Genomic DNA, 15,736 nt, shown 5'->3' on the forward strand with positions numbered 1-15,736 from the left:
CGTAGACTCCTTACAGAACGGCACTGGAATTGAACTCCAAACTCCAGAAAGCCCAAATTGCTACACTAATGTGTTAGACTATACAGACTCAGAATGAGAAACGGGGCAAGGAGAAAGTCATTGCTCAAGTTCAGAGCCACACATAGCAAGGCAATTATACACGCTTACCAGAATAATGTGGAGTCCAAATAACAGGAATTGTAATGCCCTTGAATGCCTTTTTTCTTTCCAACCATTATGGCTAGGCCTTCCTTCTCCATCTTGGGAGGGGTGTTTTCTTTAACTATTTCACTTCGGTATCCTCCAAATGCTAAAATAAAAACAAACTAAGCTATGTTTTTGCATTACTGTTTATGAAGAAATGCACAGTACGGAGCCTAGTGTTTTTGAATATCAATTCAGTATGTAGTTACATCAAATGATCATAAAGTTGCACCTAATTACAAACATCATTCACACAAAAAGAAAGTTAAACTATTTCTATACAAACACATTAAGTGCTAGGGATGAAAATATTACTTGATGTAATGTTAATTAAGTTGAGCAGGCTTTTCTCAGTGCTACAGGATGAATGAAGACTCAGATAAAACAGCAAAAATTTTTTAAATTGACTATTTGCTGCAATGTAGCTGTACTATCATGATTACAAATCATAGGAAGGAGAAATCAGACAGGCAAAACAATATCTACATTTTAATGTAAGAAAACATCTGAATACTGAGGTATAGGGGAAAAACAGGAAAGAGGACAGTGATTTTGTTTTGATAGTCACCCGAGATGGTACTGTATTTTGGAAAATACAAATGAGACATGAGTAGTTTTCTAAAGTTCAAACTGCTAAGGAGATCAGCAAACCCAAAGATTATGAGCTCCAAGTGTTCAGGAGTCCAATCCAATTGAACTGCATTTTGACAGGGTAAAATACAAGCAAGACACCTATTTGTCTATCCACTCTGCAGAGCAGAGATAAAAAGTCATTAATATGAAATGGTAACTGTTTCTATCACCATGATGCTCCCTGACCAGCTGCGTACAGTACTCCAGCATTTCTGCTTGTTATTTCATTCCAGACACGGTAGCAAGTGGCCTCGAATTTTCTGCAAGTGATTACATCGTGCAGACTGGCCGCCTTCCAACACAAGATTCAAAATTGCTTAGTGTTATTTTCAGTACACAAGTTTAAATGAGAACAAAATATTTGTTACTCCAGATCCAATGCAGCACATAAAAACAATCAAAAGAAACACAATAAATATAAATACATAAGATAGCTTTGAGAATGTAACAAGCACAGCAGTGGATAGATGGACGTTATTTACTTGGATTTCCAGAAGGCGTTTGATAAGGTGCCACATAAAAGATTTATCCATAAGATAAGGATGCATAGAGTTGGGGATTATGTATTAGCATGGATAGAGAATTGGTTAACCAAATAGAACACAGTGTTGGGATGCATGGCTGGCAATCAGTGGTGAGCAGTGTGCCGCAAAGGTTGGAAGAGGGGACTGAGTGCAGTGTATCCAAGTTTGTTGATGACACTAAATTGAGTGGAAAAGCAAACTGTACAGAGGATATGGAGAGTCTGCAGGGAGATATAGATAGGTTAAGAAAGTGGGCAAGGGTCTGGCAGATGGGAGTACAGTGTTGGTAAATGCAAGGTCATCCACTTTGGAAGGGAAAATGGAAGATCAGATTATTATTTAACTGGCAAAAGACTGCAGCATGCTGTTGTGCAGATGGATTTGGGAGTGCTTGTGCATGAATTGCAAAAGATTGGTTTGCAAGTGCAGCAGACTTTCAAAAAGGCAAAAGGAATGTTGGCCTTCAGTGCTACAGGGATTGAATTTAACAGCAGGGAGGTTGAGCTGCAACAGTATTGGGTACTGGTGAGGCCGCACCTGGAGTACTGTGTGCAGTTCTAGTCTCCTTACTTGAGGAAGGATATACTGGGTTTAGAAGCAATGCAGAGGAGGTTCATCAGGTTGATTCCAGAGATGAAGCGGTTAGACTGAGGAGAGATTGAGTCACCTGTGACTGTACTCGCTGGAATTCAGCAGAACAAGAGATCTTATAGAAACATAAGATTATGAAAGGGACAGATAAGATAGAGGCAATAAAGTAGTTCCCACTGGTAGGTGAGACTAGAACTAGGGGACATAGCCTCCAGATTTGGGGGAGTAAATTTAGGATGGAGTTAAGGAGAAACTGCTTTTCCCCAAAGAGTGGTAAATCTGTGGAATTTACTGCCCAATGAAACAGTGGAGGCTACCTCAGAAAATAGACTTAAGACAAGGTTGCTTAGGTTTTTGCATAGTAGGGGAATTAAAGTTTATAGGGAAAAGGCAGGTAGGCAGAGATGAGTCCATGGTCAGAGAGCCATGATCATATTGAATGGTGGAGCAGGCTCGACGGGCTGGATGGCCTTTTCCTGCTCCTATTTCTCATGTCCGCCACAGTGCTGTTTCCATACCATGAAGTGATGGTGCATGTTCACATGCTTTCCACTGTGCATCTGTGGAAGGACGTGAGTATAGATGTGCAAAGTCCAGCTGTCTTCAGCCTCCTCAGAAAGCAGAAGCATTGGTGAGCTTTCCTGATTGTGAAGGACGCATTCTGAGACTATGAGAGGTTGTACGAGATGTGGACTCCCAGGAGCTTGAGACTGCTCAGTTTTCATTGCTGTAGTGCTGATGTAAAGAGGGGTGTGAGTGGTGCAAATTCTTCTGATGTCCATAACTATCACCTTTGTCTTGTTGACAATGAAGAAGAGGTTATCTGCCTGGCACCAGGCCTTGGGCTCTTTCATCTCCTCTCTGTAGGCTGTCTCATTGTTGTTGGCAATGAGCCCCACCACTGTCATGTCATTGGTGAACTTGACAATGTGATTTCTTGGGTGCTTGGCCGTGCAGTCATATGTGAAGAGAGCATACAGCAATGGGCTCATTGCACAGCCCTGGGGTGTGGGGAGGCACCTGTGTTGAGGCCAATGGAGAGGAAGGAGCAGTTGTACATCCTGTCTGAGGTCTGTTGGTTGGGAAGTCCAACACAGTGGCACATTGAGACCAAGGAGTAGGAGTACGTTCACTGAGATCTGTGGGACAGTAGTGTCCAGGACCAAGACAAAGTCTGGAGCATATCCAGCAACAACATTGCCCAGAAGAGGGCACTTAGCTGCTCAGTAAACCTTGTAATGACAAGCACCCCTGCAAGAATAATTTGACAGCCAACCAACCAACTCCCTCTCCTCACTGCTCTTCTAGTTTACTATCAAAAATATCAAGCACCTTGAATGTATGAAGCACACAGAAACATGTAGAGTTAAAACGGAAAAAAAAACAACTTTAATACTTCAGGAACATTTAAAAGCTGAATTTAGTTAATGGAGACATTGAGTACATTAACTTGATGTGGGTTCATTGTGTAGACTTATGATATGCTGTTTACATATCATCAGCAGCTGACTACAATCAAGTGCTCGTGATCCTGCATAATGCCATCTCCACACAAGAAACAGTCCATCCCAACACATTTCAAATCAGTCAGAGACTTCGACCAACTTGTTGAGAAAAACCCTGTCCAATTACCATCAGCATATAATCAGGAGCACCAGAGGTCTCGATATACTGGACCACTGTTATACTAAGTTAAGGAATGCCTACCATTCCTTGCCCAGACTGCATTTTGGTAAATCGGATTGCTTGGCTGTCCTTCTCTGACCTGCAGAGAGGTATAGGCTAAAGAGCAAAACTCCAGAGATTAAGACAACAAAGAGGTGGCCATGGAAAACAGAGGAGCTGCTACAGGATTGCTTCGAGTCAGTGGACTGGGCCATGTTCAAGCACTCAAAGGGTCTGAGTGAATACAGTATGGTTGTAACAGATTTAGTTAAAACAGCTGTAGATTCAAAGTACATTTATTATCAAAGAATGTATAAATTGTACAACCTTGAAATATATTTGCTTACACACAGCCGCAAAGCAAGATAGTGCCCCCACTAAATCATTCAGAGTCTTCCACAGTCAAAATCTCTGGATGAACCACGAATCCAAAATATACTAAGAGCCAGATCAGAGGCATTCAAGTGTGGTGACCAAGAGTGTTACAAGAGGTCCATGTACGATCTCTGGAAAGCTATCTCACAGGTAAATTAGAAATTCCACACCAAACGTGAACCAATGATGGATGCTCGACAGTTATGGCAGGGCTGGAATACTATCGCCTCTTAAAAAGAGAAATCAAGCAACAGAGGCGACAGTAGGGCTTCACTTCCAGATGAGTTCAATGCTTGCTTCGACAGTCAAAACATGGAGGAATCATCATGAACTCCTGCATCCCTCAATGATCCTATGATTTTAGTCTCTGAGGCCAACATGCAAGTTGCCTTCAGAAGGGTGAACCCACAAAACACATCCAGCCCAGACAGAAGCTGGCCAAGTACTGATCAACTGGCTGGAGAGTTCACTGATATCTTTAACCACTTGCTTTGACAGCGTGTGGTACCCACCTGCTTCAAGCAGGCTTCAATTACACCGGTGACGAAGAAGAGCGTGGTGACCTGACTATCACCCAGTTGCACTTACATTCACAGTGACAAAGTGTCTAGAAAGGCTGGTGATGGAACATATCAAGTCCTGCCTGAGAAGCCACTCCAATATGCCTACAGGTGCCACAGGCCCACAGCAGATGTCATCTCATTGGCTCTTCACTCAACCCTATAACATCTGAACAGCAAAGATGCTTACAGCAGCAGGCTGCTCTTCATCAACTACAGCTCAACACTCACCATCCCCTCAAAGCTAGTCAATAAGCACCAAGACCTTGGCCTCAAAATCTCGCTGTGCAATTGGATCCTGTATTACCTCACCTGCAGACCAGTCAGTTCGAATTGGCAATGACAGCTCCTCCAAAATCTCCATCAGCATAGGTGCATCACAAGGCTGTGTGCTTAGCCTCCTGCTCTACTTGCTTTACGCTTATGACTGTGTGGCTAAGCACAGATCCAATGTCATATTTAAGTTTGCTGATAACACCACTGTCATTGCCCAATTGAAGGTAGACAAATCAGCATGCAAGAGGGAGACTGAAAATCTGGCTGAGTGGTGTCATAACAGCCACCTCTCACTCAATGTCAGCAAGACCAAGGAACTGATTAGAGACTTCAGGAGAGGGAAACCAGCGGTCAATGCGCCAGTCCTTTTTGGGGGAATCTGAAGTGGAGAGGGTTAGCGACTTTAGGTTCCAAGGTATTATTTCAAAGGACATGCTCCGGGCCCAGCACATACGAAGTGCAACTTCGAAGACAGTGCAGCAGTGCCTCTATTTCCTTAGATTCGGCGTAACATCTAAAACTTTGACAAACCTCTATAGATGTGTAGTGGAGAGTTTATTGACTGGTTGCATCACAGTCTGGTATGGAAGCCCCAATGCCCTTGAACAGAAAATTCTACAAAAAGTCATGCATATGGCCCAGTCCATCACGGGTAAAGCACTCCCTGCCATTGAGCACATCTACATAAAACACTGTCGCAGGAAAGTAGCATCCATCATCAGGGACCCAACCATCCAGTACATACTCTCTTCTCACCACTCCCATCAGAAAGAAGGTACAAGAGCCTTAGAACTCGCACCACCAGATTTAGCAACGGTTACTATCCCTCAGGTATCAGAGTCTTGAACCAAGGGGGATAACTTCACTCGGCTTCATTTGCCCCATCATTGAAATGTTCCCACAACCAATAGACTTCCTTTCAAGGACTCTTTTCTCATGTTCTCTGTATTTATTGCTTATTTATTTATATCATTGTTTCTTCTTTTTGCATTTGAGCAGTTTGTTGTCTTCTGCACTCTGGTTGAACGCCCTAGTGGGCAGTCTTTCATTGATTCTGTTATAGTTATTATTCTAAAGGTTTGTACAGTACGCCCACAAGAAAATTAATCTCAGGGTTGCATATGATGACATATGTACTTTGATAATAAAATTTACTTTGAACTTTGATTTCCATATGGAACTGCTGAGAAATAGCTGGAAGCTGGCACTCTGCTGAATTCCATAGCAAGTCAAAAAGAACAATACAGAGAATGATAGCAGTGAGAACTTCTCAGGAGGTTCTGCCACACATCCTGTAGTGTTCAATTTCCTTACAGTTATTAATATCCAACTCTATTGACATAATATATTATCTTAATTAAATGCAAAGTGGTAGTCTTAGTTCAGGGTGTGTCAAAGGACTACTACCACCTGGCAAGTGATACAGAAACGTCAGGTCCCACATCACTAGTTCAGAAACAGTTATGAGTGGTGTGGATAACTTCAATCGCTACTACTCTGAACTGATTCTATGACATACAGACACACTTTCAAGAACTCTTTGCAACTCATTCTCAGTATTGTTTTTTTATTTGCACAATATGTCTTTTGCACAATGGTTGCTTGCCACTCTGTCTAAGCATAGCTTTTCATTAATTCTATTGTATTTCCTTTTTTCCCCCAATAAATGCCTACAAAAACAAATCTCAAGATAGCAAATGGTAACATATACATTATTTTGAACTTGAACTTTGTTAACAGATTTCTTAGCCAGCTGCTTTTGTGAATAATATATTCAAACTTAACTTTAGACAAGCTACTCTGCCATTCATCCACCATCAACAAGCATGTAGTGGAGGTACAGTCAACAACTGTCAAACAGAAGGTTACATCAGTCAAGCTGCATAAGATACGCACCCGCAAGCAATGCGGCACTGTCAAATTACCATATAGGCCCTTTTCTGTAAGTAGTATTGCACAATGGGACACAACTTGCAAAGCGTCTGGCCCAGACGGTGTACCTGATGAGGCAACTAACTGGTATGACTGTTCATGGACATCTTCAAATCCCTCACTGCTGCATTCGACAGTTCCCACCTGTTTCAAAAGACTGGCAATCATACCAGTATCCAAGAAGAGCAGCTACGTTGCCTCAATGACCATCGATCGCCCAGTTGCACTTACTTCTACTGTAATAAATTGCTTTGAGAGATTGGTCATGGCTGGAATCAACTCCTGCTTAAGCAAGGACTTGGACCTGCTGCAATTTGCCTCACGGCCACAATGGGTCTACAGCAGATGCAATACCACTGGCCCTCCACTCAGCCTTGGGTTACCTGGAAAATAGTAATACCTACATCAGGCTACTGTTCAACACAATCATACCCTCAGTACTAATTAACAAGCTCCAAATCCTGGGCCTTTGTACTTCCCTCTACAACTGGAACACTGACTTCCTCAAAGGAGGTCATAGTTAGTGCGGAACAGAAATAACATTTCCTCCTCGCTGACTGTCAACAATAGTACACCTCAAGAATGTGCGCTTAGCCCACTGCTCCACTCTCTCTACACCCATGACTGGGTGGCTAGGCACAGATCAAATGACATCTATAAAATATGCCGATGACACAACTGTAGTTGGCAGAATTTTCAGACGGTGATGAGGAGGCATACAATTGTGAGATAGATCGGCTGGTTGAGTGGTGTCATAACTATAACCTTGCACTCAATGTCAGTAAGACCAAGTAATTGAAAGTAGACTTCAATAAAAGAACGTCAAGGGATGAGCAGTGGAAAGGGTGAGCAGTTTCAAGTGCCCTCATGTCAATATTTCTGAAGATCTATCCTGGGCCCAACATACTGAAGCAATTACAAAGAAGGCATGACAATGGCTATATTTCATCAGGGGTCTGAGGAGACTTGTTATGACACCAAAGACTCTTGCAGATTTCTACAGATGTACCGTGGAGAACACTGACTGGTTGTGTCAACATCTGGCATGATGGAGCAACAGCACAGGATGGGAAAAAGCTGCAGGAAGTTGTAAACTCAGCCACGAGCACTAACCTCCACAGCATCGAGAACATTTTCAAAGGACGATGCCTCAAAAAGGCAGCATCTGTCATCAAGGACCCCCAAACCAAGGACGTGCCTTCTTTTATTGCTACCATCAAGGATGAGGTACAGAAGCCTGAAGACACACTCAACAGCTTCTTCCCCTCCACCATCAGATTTCCGAATGGGCAATGAACACATGTACGCTACTTTAACAATTTTTTGCACTCTTTTGTTAATTATTTAATTTAGTTTTAAAAATATATTCCTTATTGCAATTTAGTTTTTTAATTATGTATTGCAATGCACTGCTGCTGCAAAACAACAAATTTCACAACATGTGCTAGTAATATTAAACCTGATTTTCATTCTGACAATCCAAAAGGAACAAAAGCCCAGGGGTGATACAGAGAGCTACTTTCCTCTGCGTATAAAGTTCTTCCAGTGGGTTATGTCAATTTAGCTTTGCAGAACAAATACTTTCATTCCTTCTAGCCTCCCATAGTACATGGTTCAGTAATGCCCACACAAGTTACCAACTCCTGGTATGAATTTGATCAATAATTTTTCCTTGAAGCTTTCATCTACAAATAGCAACTTTAAAAATGTAGGCACTTTTGTCATTCTTTAAAACACAATATTTGCAGCAATTTTAGCCACCATTTTAAGTCACTCCCTACCCCCCAGCACTTAAAAAATATATGAACACAAAACACAGTGGACGCTTGATATCTGAAATAAAAATAAAGCACTAATAATACCCAAAAAGGTCATGGAGCATCAATGGTAACAAAGGCAGGGTTAACATTTCAGGTTATTGATTTCTAAACAGAATTTATAACATCCATCTTATTTTCAGTGAAGATCATTTTAATTTCTTGTATCTTCTCAATTTTGCTACACCAATTAAAATTTCTGTTTCTGACAGGTAACTGATTTAATTCTAAATATTTATCACATCTTAATCTGTTGTAAATTTCATCAATACACAAAAGCAGGAATGAGGAAGAGGAAAAAAAAACATTAACATCCTGCTGTGAAAATTTTAATTCAAACTGACACTTGTGACAAACAGCTGCATGAAAAATAATGGAGTAGCCAGAAAAACTGACTTGAATCAGTAAGAGAACAAACAGCATTGTCAAAAAACACATGGTAAAGAAACCTTGACCAGAAATGACTAAAGAAATATGAAAGACTCATACAATGGAAAGGCAAAACTATATAAAAAAAATACCAATTGAATTGCATCTTTCAATTTGATTGGAGTGATGAGGCAATGATGCAAATCTTGAGTCAGGCCGGCAGCTTTTAAGCTTTACAAATAATGCCTTCTTTGATGCACATACAAAGTAACGCACTCCCTTGAAAGTACCATCCGTACAGCCTGCACTTTCTTCTTCCTGAATGAAAATAAGAATCTAGAACTATCATTCTAAAACTAAAAAAGTCAACATCTCTATGCTTACAAGTGTGAGAAATGTACTTAATAACTGCCCGCAATCCATATTTAGTGTCCAATAGAATTCTCATCGATAAGGTTTAAGGTCTCACCTCTCAGCCGAGTGGTTGTGGATTTATGTTCCTTTAAAGAGGCTGAAGGGAAAACATTTGATTTTACAGTATTTTGGAGTATTATGCTGATAAAGAAGCTATTTTCTAGGTGCAAAATGAAGCCAGAAGTTCTCGATGCAAATTCCATGTAGACATAAAAGACCACATGGTAGCCCTCCTCCATCTCAGCGATATGTTTAATCCATTGGACAGTTCAGAAATAACAAACTGACTATTACACTTCCCTACAATGCAACAGTTACTATACTTTTTTTTAAAAAGGGACTTAATTAGCTGTATAGTAGATGGTGACATCTTGAGATAGTTGATGCACAAATTAAACTCACTCTCTTTAAAAGGGTGATAGTTAAACAAAATACCCCTTTATCCACTACAATTGTGCACAAAATAAATTTCAATGGTCAATTCAATATCCAACTGAAAATCAATTTTGTTGTAATGGGTAGCATCACTGGCAGACCCCAGTATGACTATTGCAAGGTTAAAGGAAAATACCATCTCATTTGGAGATGTCAGGCAGATGAGATACAACAACATAATCAACCAAGATTTATAATACATCCACGCTTGTTATACAGTATTGAACAGTAGATTATTAGAAGGCACTGAAGCTCATAACAAAACTGAAACTGTATTTTATAAATATTGGGTTACGATATCCAACGTACTAAACATGGCTTAGAAGCAGGAATTTAATAAGGAAAATGAATTATATGCACAGATGCTCTTTTTGTATAAAATCACCACTCCTCACTCAAGCTTGAAACAAATTTCATCTGCCAACAAATCAATTTTCTAAAGCAAGCCAAGCAAAGTTTTCCAAAATATGCTTGAAGGAAAAAAATACAACTGGACCAATTTGAATTGGCTTGACAACCAGTGAGCACCTGTATTTCGTGGTTTTCCGAATGTGCTCAAACAAATGAGCAGATCTGAGACAAGATAGAAAATGTATACCATTGGATTAGTGCTCCCATTTCACCCCTGAACTCATTGGGTTCAACAAGAGTGTATGTTCATGCTAAGGAGAGGGGCAAGATGTATTTTGCATTCATCATGAGCTTTAAGCCAAGGATCAACAGAGTCACTGACACTCTGGAAAAAGCAAGCACTAGTCATTTTATACTTTTAATTATATTCTAATACTTCCAAAAAAAATACAATGGATTCCAGTTATCAGGGCAGCAGCTTATTTGGGACAACTCTTAAAAAACAAAAACTAATTGAGAATATAGCCAGGATTCTCTTTGTTTATTTGGGATACTATGCTATTTAATTGGGGCAGGATACTGTTGCTGAACAGTTTCTTAATAGTGTCAGTCATGGACACTTGTGTCATTGTTAGACCCTACACCACGCTTAGAGCAAACAGTTTAAAGAGCGTCCGTTGCATGCGTTGGGTGTTCAAAAAGCAGTGGTTCTTGTCACTGATAGTTGGCAAGAAATAAGTAGTAAGACAAATCAGAACTGGTTTGCTCACAGTGGTTTCAATAATTCAGGCTTCAAGATGCCAGAAGAGGCCAGAAGTGAAAATGAAACAATTTCATTACTTCAATAAGTTAGGAACTACAAATTAAGGTATTGACAATCATCTTGAACATTACAATAATAATTTAAAAAAGATTTGGAGGAGACGAGCATTGAAAGGATTGCATTAAGGCAGTCCATTATCTGCATGAGGTGCCTGCAGTGATTTTGTTCATTTACAGTCAATCAAAAGAACAGTGTATACTGGATTAATTCCTCCATTGATAACTATTATGAACAAAAACACATTTTATAGTATTGTAGCAGTATTGATAGTGTTACAATTTGTTTTGTTGCTCATTTAAATGCACAATTTGTTCCTCAGTTAAATAATAGTTTTTTAAAATTACTTTTAATTATTTCCACGAAACATCAGCTAATTGGGACAGCTACTTAATTGGGCCAAAATGTACAGGTCCTGATGTGTATCAGAATCCACTGCATCTTATTTTTGAAGGGGTTTAAATGTCCACGATCATTGGAAAAACTGAAAAAAATATAGCTCAAAGCAATTTGACAATGCTGAGCTGTCAAGAGCCATCACATCAAAATGCAATGCCTGAAATTTTCACTACTGAGAACCCATTTTGGCTTGCAGGGTGCCTCTTGGATGCAGAGGGTCACTTGGTTCAATCATTGCAAGGTAGCACGTCCAGACAGTGCGCTAGCTGCCTTACAGATTTTACTTTGAGCATCATTTCCACACTACTTACAAGTTCAAGTCCAGCGATCTGCTCGTTAACTCCAAGAGGCTGGCCAATCCACCGAATTACTCCATAGAGAGGAGGATTTTCCTTCACTTGTACCAATGAGCCCTCTTCCAGACTGGGTTTCTCTTTGGGTGGCACTCTAACCACTTCAGTGTCTTCATTTGTACTGGTATTCACATCCATCATTACTGATTGAACAGACAAAGAAAGGGGATGGCCAATGCTTCCATTTACACTTGACTTTTTGGTGAGGCTAAAGGGTAATGAATGGAATTTGTTTTCATTTGAAAGTGTGGCTTGAAGTGATGAGGGTGGTGACTGACTCAAGTCTGACTGTGTATCTACTAGTGATTTTGCTGCATCTTCGCTTCCTAAAAAGATAAAAAGTACATTATAACTGTCTAATTTTGTTTTCAATTGTGAAATATGATTTTAATATTAAATCAATATTAAACTCACCTGTTGTAGTGAAGGATATATCAATAATTAAATTATATACAACTATATAAATTATATGTACAGCAGTGCCTCCAATTGCCCAAATACAACCCAGAGATACAGAGAGGTCAGTAATTTAAGGTGACAGTACAAAAGAACAAGAGGGAGCACCAAAAATATAATTAATCATTATGACCTAGAATGCACAGCTCAACAGATGACAAAAGTAGATTTATTAACAGCCTTTATAAAAGTGAATATGAAAGTACTCAGAAAAAGGGAACTGAAAGTTGTGATTCAGTTAGAATGACTGTCAAGTTTAGAAGAAAATCCTGCCAAATTTTGGCAGTTGCCCTGATTGTAAATAGCTATGCAAGGGGTGACTAGACCTTGTGTATTTCTGTCAGGTAATACCTGATTATTCACCTGTATTTTTAATCAACATTGTTCTTTATAGCATCTGGACTCCAGTAGCTTGCTTGGACAGATCAGACTCAATTGCTAAGGTGTGAATGTAGAAACAGATAAACTATATCACAGCTGCTACTAACAGACTTCGTCCCTAGAGGACATTAGGGAAACAGCTGAGTTTTTCAAACAGGCCTATATGATCCTTACTGAAAAGGCACTCTATTTCAGTTTTATTTACTAAATAACTTTAAACCTCCCAGTTGGTTCAACGGGATTAGATTAATCTCCAGAACACTGGATTAGACCTTTAGGCTCCTAGTCTAGTAACATGAAAATGCTGGAAACACTCAAGAGTTGAGTAATATCTGTGAAAAGAGACACAGTTAATAGTTCATTCTCATGAAGAATCATATACTTGAAATGTTAGATGTTATGCTTCCACAGATGCTGCCTGACCTGCTGAGAGTTTGCAACATTTTTTTTCCACTTCAAATTTCTAGCTTCTGCAGTCATTTTGAGTTACAATATAAAATTAATGCTATAGTGTTACATTGCAAGACCAACAAATTTTACACATGTGAATGACATGTTGTTACCAGCACCAACAGTTGTGCTACTGTAAAGATAAAATCTGGTGATTCCTTTGTTTATTACCTTCATTAATATACCATGTACTTTTGGATTTTGTTTGTGGATCAACCAATGTGCCATTTAATGTACAACGCAATTCTGATCGGCTCCGGTTATGACCTGGAGATTTTCCAGACTGTGAAACAAGCCCTGTAGATGACAAAGTCAAATTCTGCATTAAAGAACAGAATATTTACGATCCTGGGCCATATGTAGAACAATAAATAAAATCAATAAAGATTTGTTTAAAATGCCACCTTGCTTTAGAAAACAAAGTAGAAAACTGACAATGTGGATAAAGTTTTTAAAATATACTGAAGCAATTCATTATAACTCCAGTGAACAAAACTAAGATAATTTTGCATCCTTAATATATAAAAGGTGAAAATTATTATATGCTAAGCAAATGTTATGTTAATACAACTGATCTGATATGCTAATTTTATATGGCTGCTGAGCATAGATCTATTAATTCTCTTTTATTAAAATAACAGAGGCATTGATTAACTTACTATTCATTCTTGCACCAGTAATCTTTTTCTGCTCCTGAATCCTGTTTTATTGGCTTGCCTGTAATGTCTGGAAAACTACCTGTCAAGGTTCATGTATGGCACATAGATTAAAAAAGGACCAGAGGATTCTTATCAGCATTGGATTGCCCTCTAGCAAGGGACCAATACCATCAAAGCTAATATAAACTTGGTATGGAAAAAAAAAGATAAAACTCCATTCCTCGCAAATTCCCCATTCAATATACAAGCATGAATTTGCAGTAGGTCAACTCTTAAGCCTACTCTGCCAGTCTTGGTCAATCCGACTGTCATTTTAGCTCTACGCCCCATCTACCTGTATTACCTTTCATACTTGCTTATCTAGACCATCTACCTTAGCCTTAAAAATATTCGAAGAATGCTTTCATCACCCTTTGAGGAAAATAGTTCATAATCTCTACAACCCACTGAAAAATAAAAATTTCACCTTGTGTGACTTAAATTATTATTTTTAAGTGACTCCCTATTCTAGACCTTCTCACACATGGAAACATCCTCACCATATCCACCCTGTCAAAAAACCCTTAGGATCTTAAGCATTCCTTATCAAGTCTCCTCTCACTTTTCTAAATTTCAGTGGAAACAAACTTAAGCTAACCAACCAGTCCTCCAGAGACAATCCACCCATTCCACTTATTAGTCTAGCAGAACTTCTCTGAACTGCTTCCAATGTATTTATATCTTTCCTTCAGCAAGGAGACCAGTAGTGTACACAATAAAGGAAACTGGATCTCATCAATACTCTATACAATCAAAACCGAACCACTTTACATTTTAGCTTTAGCTGAATTGCCTTCCGGAGAAATAGTAACAATCAGTTAGTTACATTTTCACAGTAATACAATGTAACTTCAATAATCCAGCACACACAGGACTTTATGATACTGTAACAGCAGATTTTCCAGTCAATGTGATGTTATTCCCTATTAATACCAAATATTTTTAATTAGTTTTGTTCTGGATATTACACACTTATTTTGGAGTGAACCCACTAATTTTGAAGGGTGCATGCCCAGCAAATCAAATGCAACATAAATTATTGCTGAAGCATCAAGACTTCCAGATGATTGGACAGTGGATTATTACAGTTCTAAAGTAATATTAATTTTTGCTTGAGAGCCCTAACTATCGTAAAATCAAGACCCAGAAAGGTAGAGTCATTGATATTCAGACATAAGAGCTTTTTCATCCATCATGTGCAGGCCAGATAAAAAGCAGCTGATTAAAATCAGCCAAACCTGCAGCACTGCATGTTTGAGTACATGCCATCCAATGTATGTGATAGTGGGTTTTAAGGAAGAGTTTCAAATCTCTACTACTGTACATGGAAAAAAATATCTTCCCTCTACATTTACTAACTATCTACAACATATGCCATTTATTGAGTTTAAAGGAAAATAAGTCCTTCCTATCTGCTACTTCATTTCAACAAAATCCTTTTTTTAAAAAAAAGGAGAATCATGGTGTGAAATAGAACAGAAAACTATTCCTACCTTTATTCTTCGATCTGTTAGTTATACTTGAAGAGATTTTTTCATTACATGCACATGATTCAAAGCTTTGTTTCAGTGGTCTTGAGTCTGAAGTATCTGCAAATTTGCAGAGAACAGCAAGCACTTTCAATGCAGGCTTTTTTTAATTTCAAAATACTTGCAGTTGCACATTTACTTTCCCTGCTGCAAGCTTAGATCATAGCAGAAACTCAGCTCTCTCCTCTAACAGCAATAACGTGCTTGCATAATGTGGACCTCCAACTTAAATCACCAAATTCTGCATAGAAATAATGCATACACATTTAAAAATTCCTGCTACAAGTACACAATTGTCAGGAACGGGGGCCAGATGGACCCAATCGCAGGACGCAGACACTGAAGTACTAGGGGAAGGACAGGATGGGGATGCTATGGCATGTAAGGGTTAATGCAGGCGGGGCTGGACCCAAGAGTTCAGACGAGGCAGGCAGGCAGGAGGATCCCAGAGTTCAGACGAGGCAGGCAGGCAGATCTCACGGTTCGGGGCAGGCAGGCAGATCC

At 39.4% G+C, this 15,736-nt stretch overlaps 1 protein-coding gene across 1 annotated transcript in view; it reads right to left on the reverse strand.

The window, feature by feature from the left end:
• Positions 1–15,736, reverse strand: part of cyld (cylindromatosis (turban tumor syndrome)) — a 77,627-nt gene that overhangs the window by 37,662 nt on the left and 24,229 nt on the right. Inside the window, exons 5-9 of the mRNA XM_073070031.1 lie at positions 15,197–15,292; positions 13,177–13,302; positions 11,677–12,044; positions 9,099–9,264; positions 169–310 (exon numbers count right to left, since the gene is read on the reverse strand). Coding sequence (XP_072926132.1) covers positions 169–310; positions 9,099–9,264; positions 11,677–12,044; positions 13,177–13,302; positions 15,197–15,292 — 898 coding nt within the window. The remainder of the gene's footprint in view (positions 1–168; positions 311–9,098; positions 9,265–11,676; positions 12,045–13,176; positions 13,303–15,196; positions 15,293–15,736) is intronic.

This window comes from Hemitrygon akajei, chromosome 17, assembly GCF_048418815.1.
Source record: "Hemitrygon akajei chromosome 17, sHemAka1.3, whole genome shotgun sequence".
Taxonomy (NCBI): Eukaryota; Metazoa; Chordata; class Chondrichthyes; order Myliobatiformes; family Dasyatidae; genus Hemitrygon; species Hemitrygon akajei.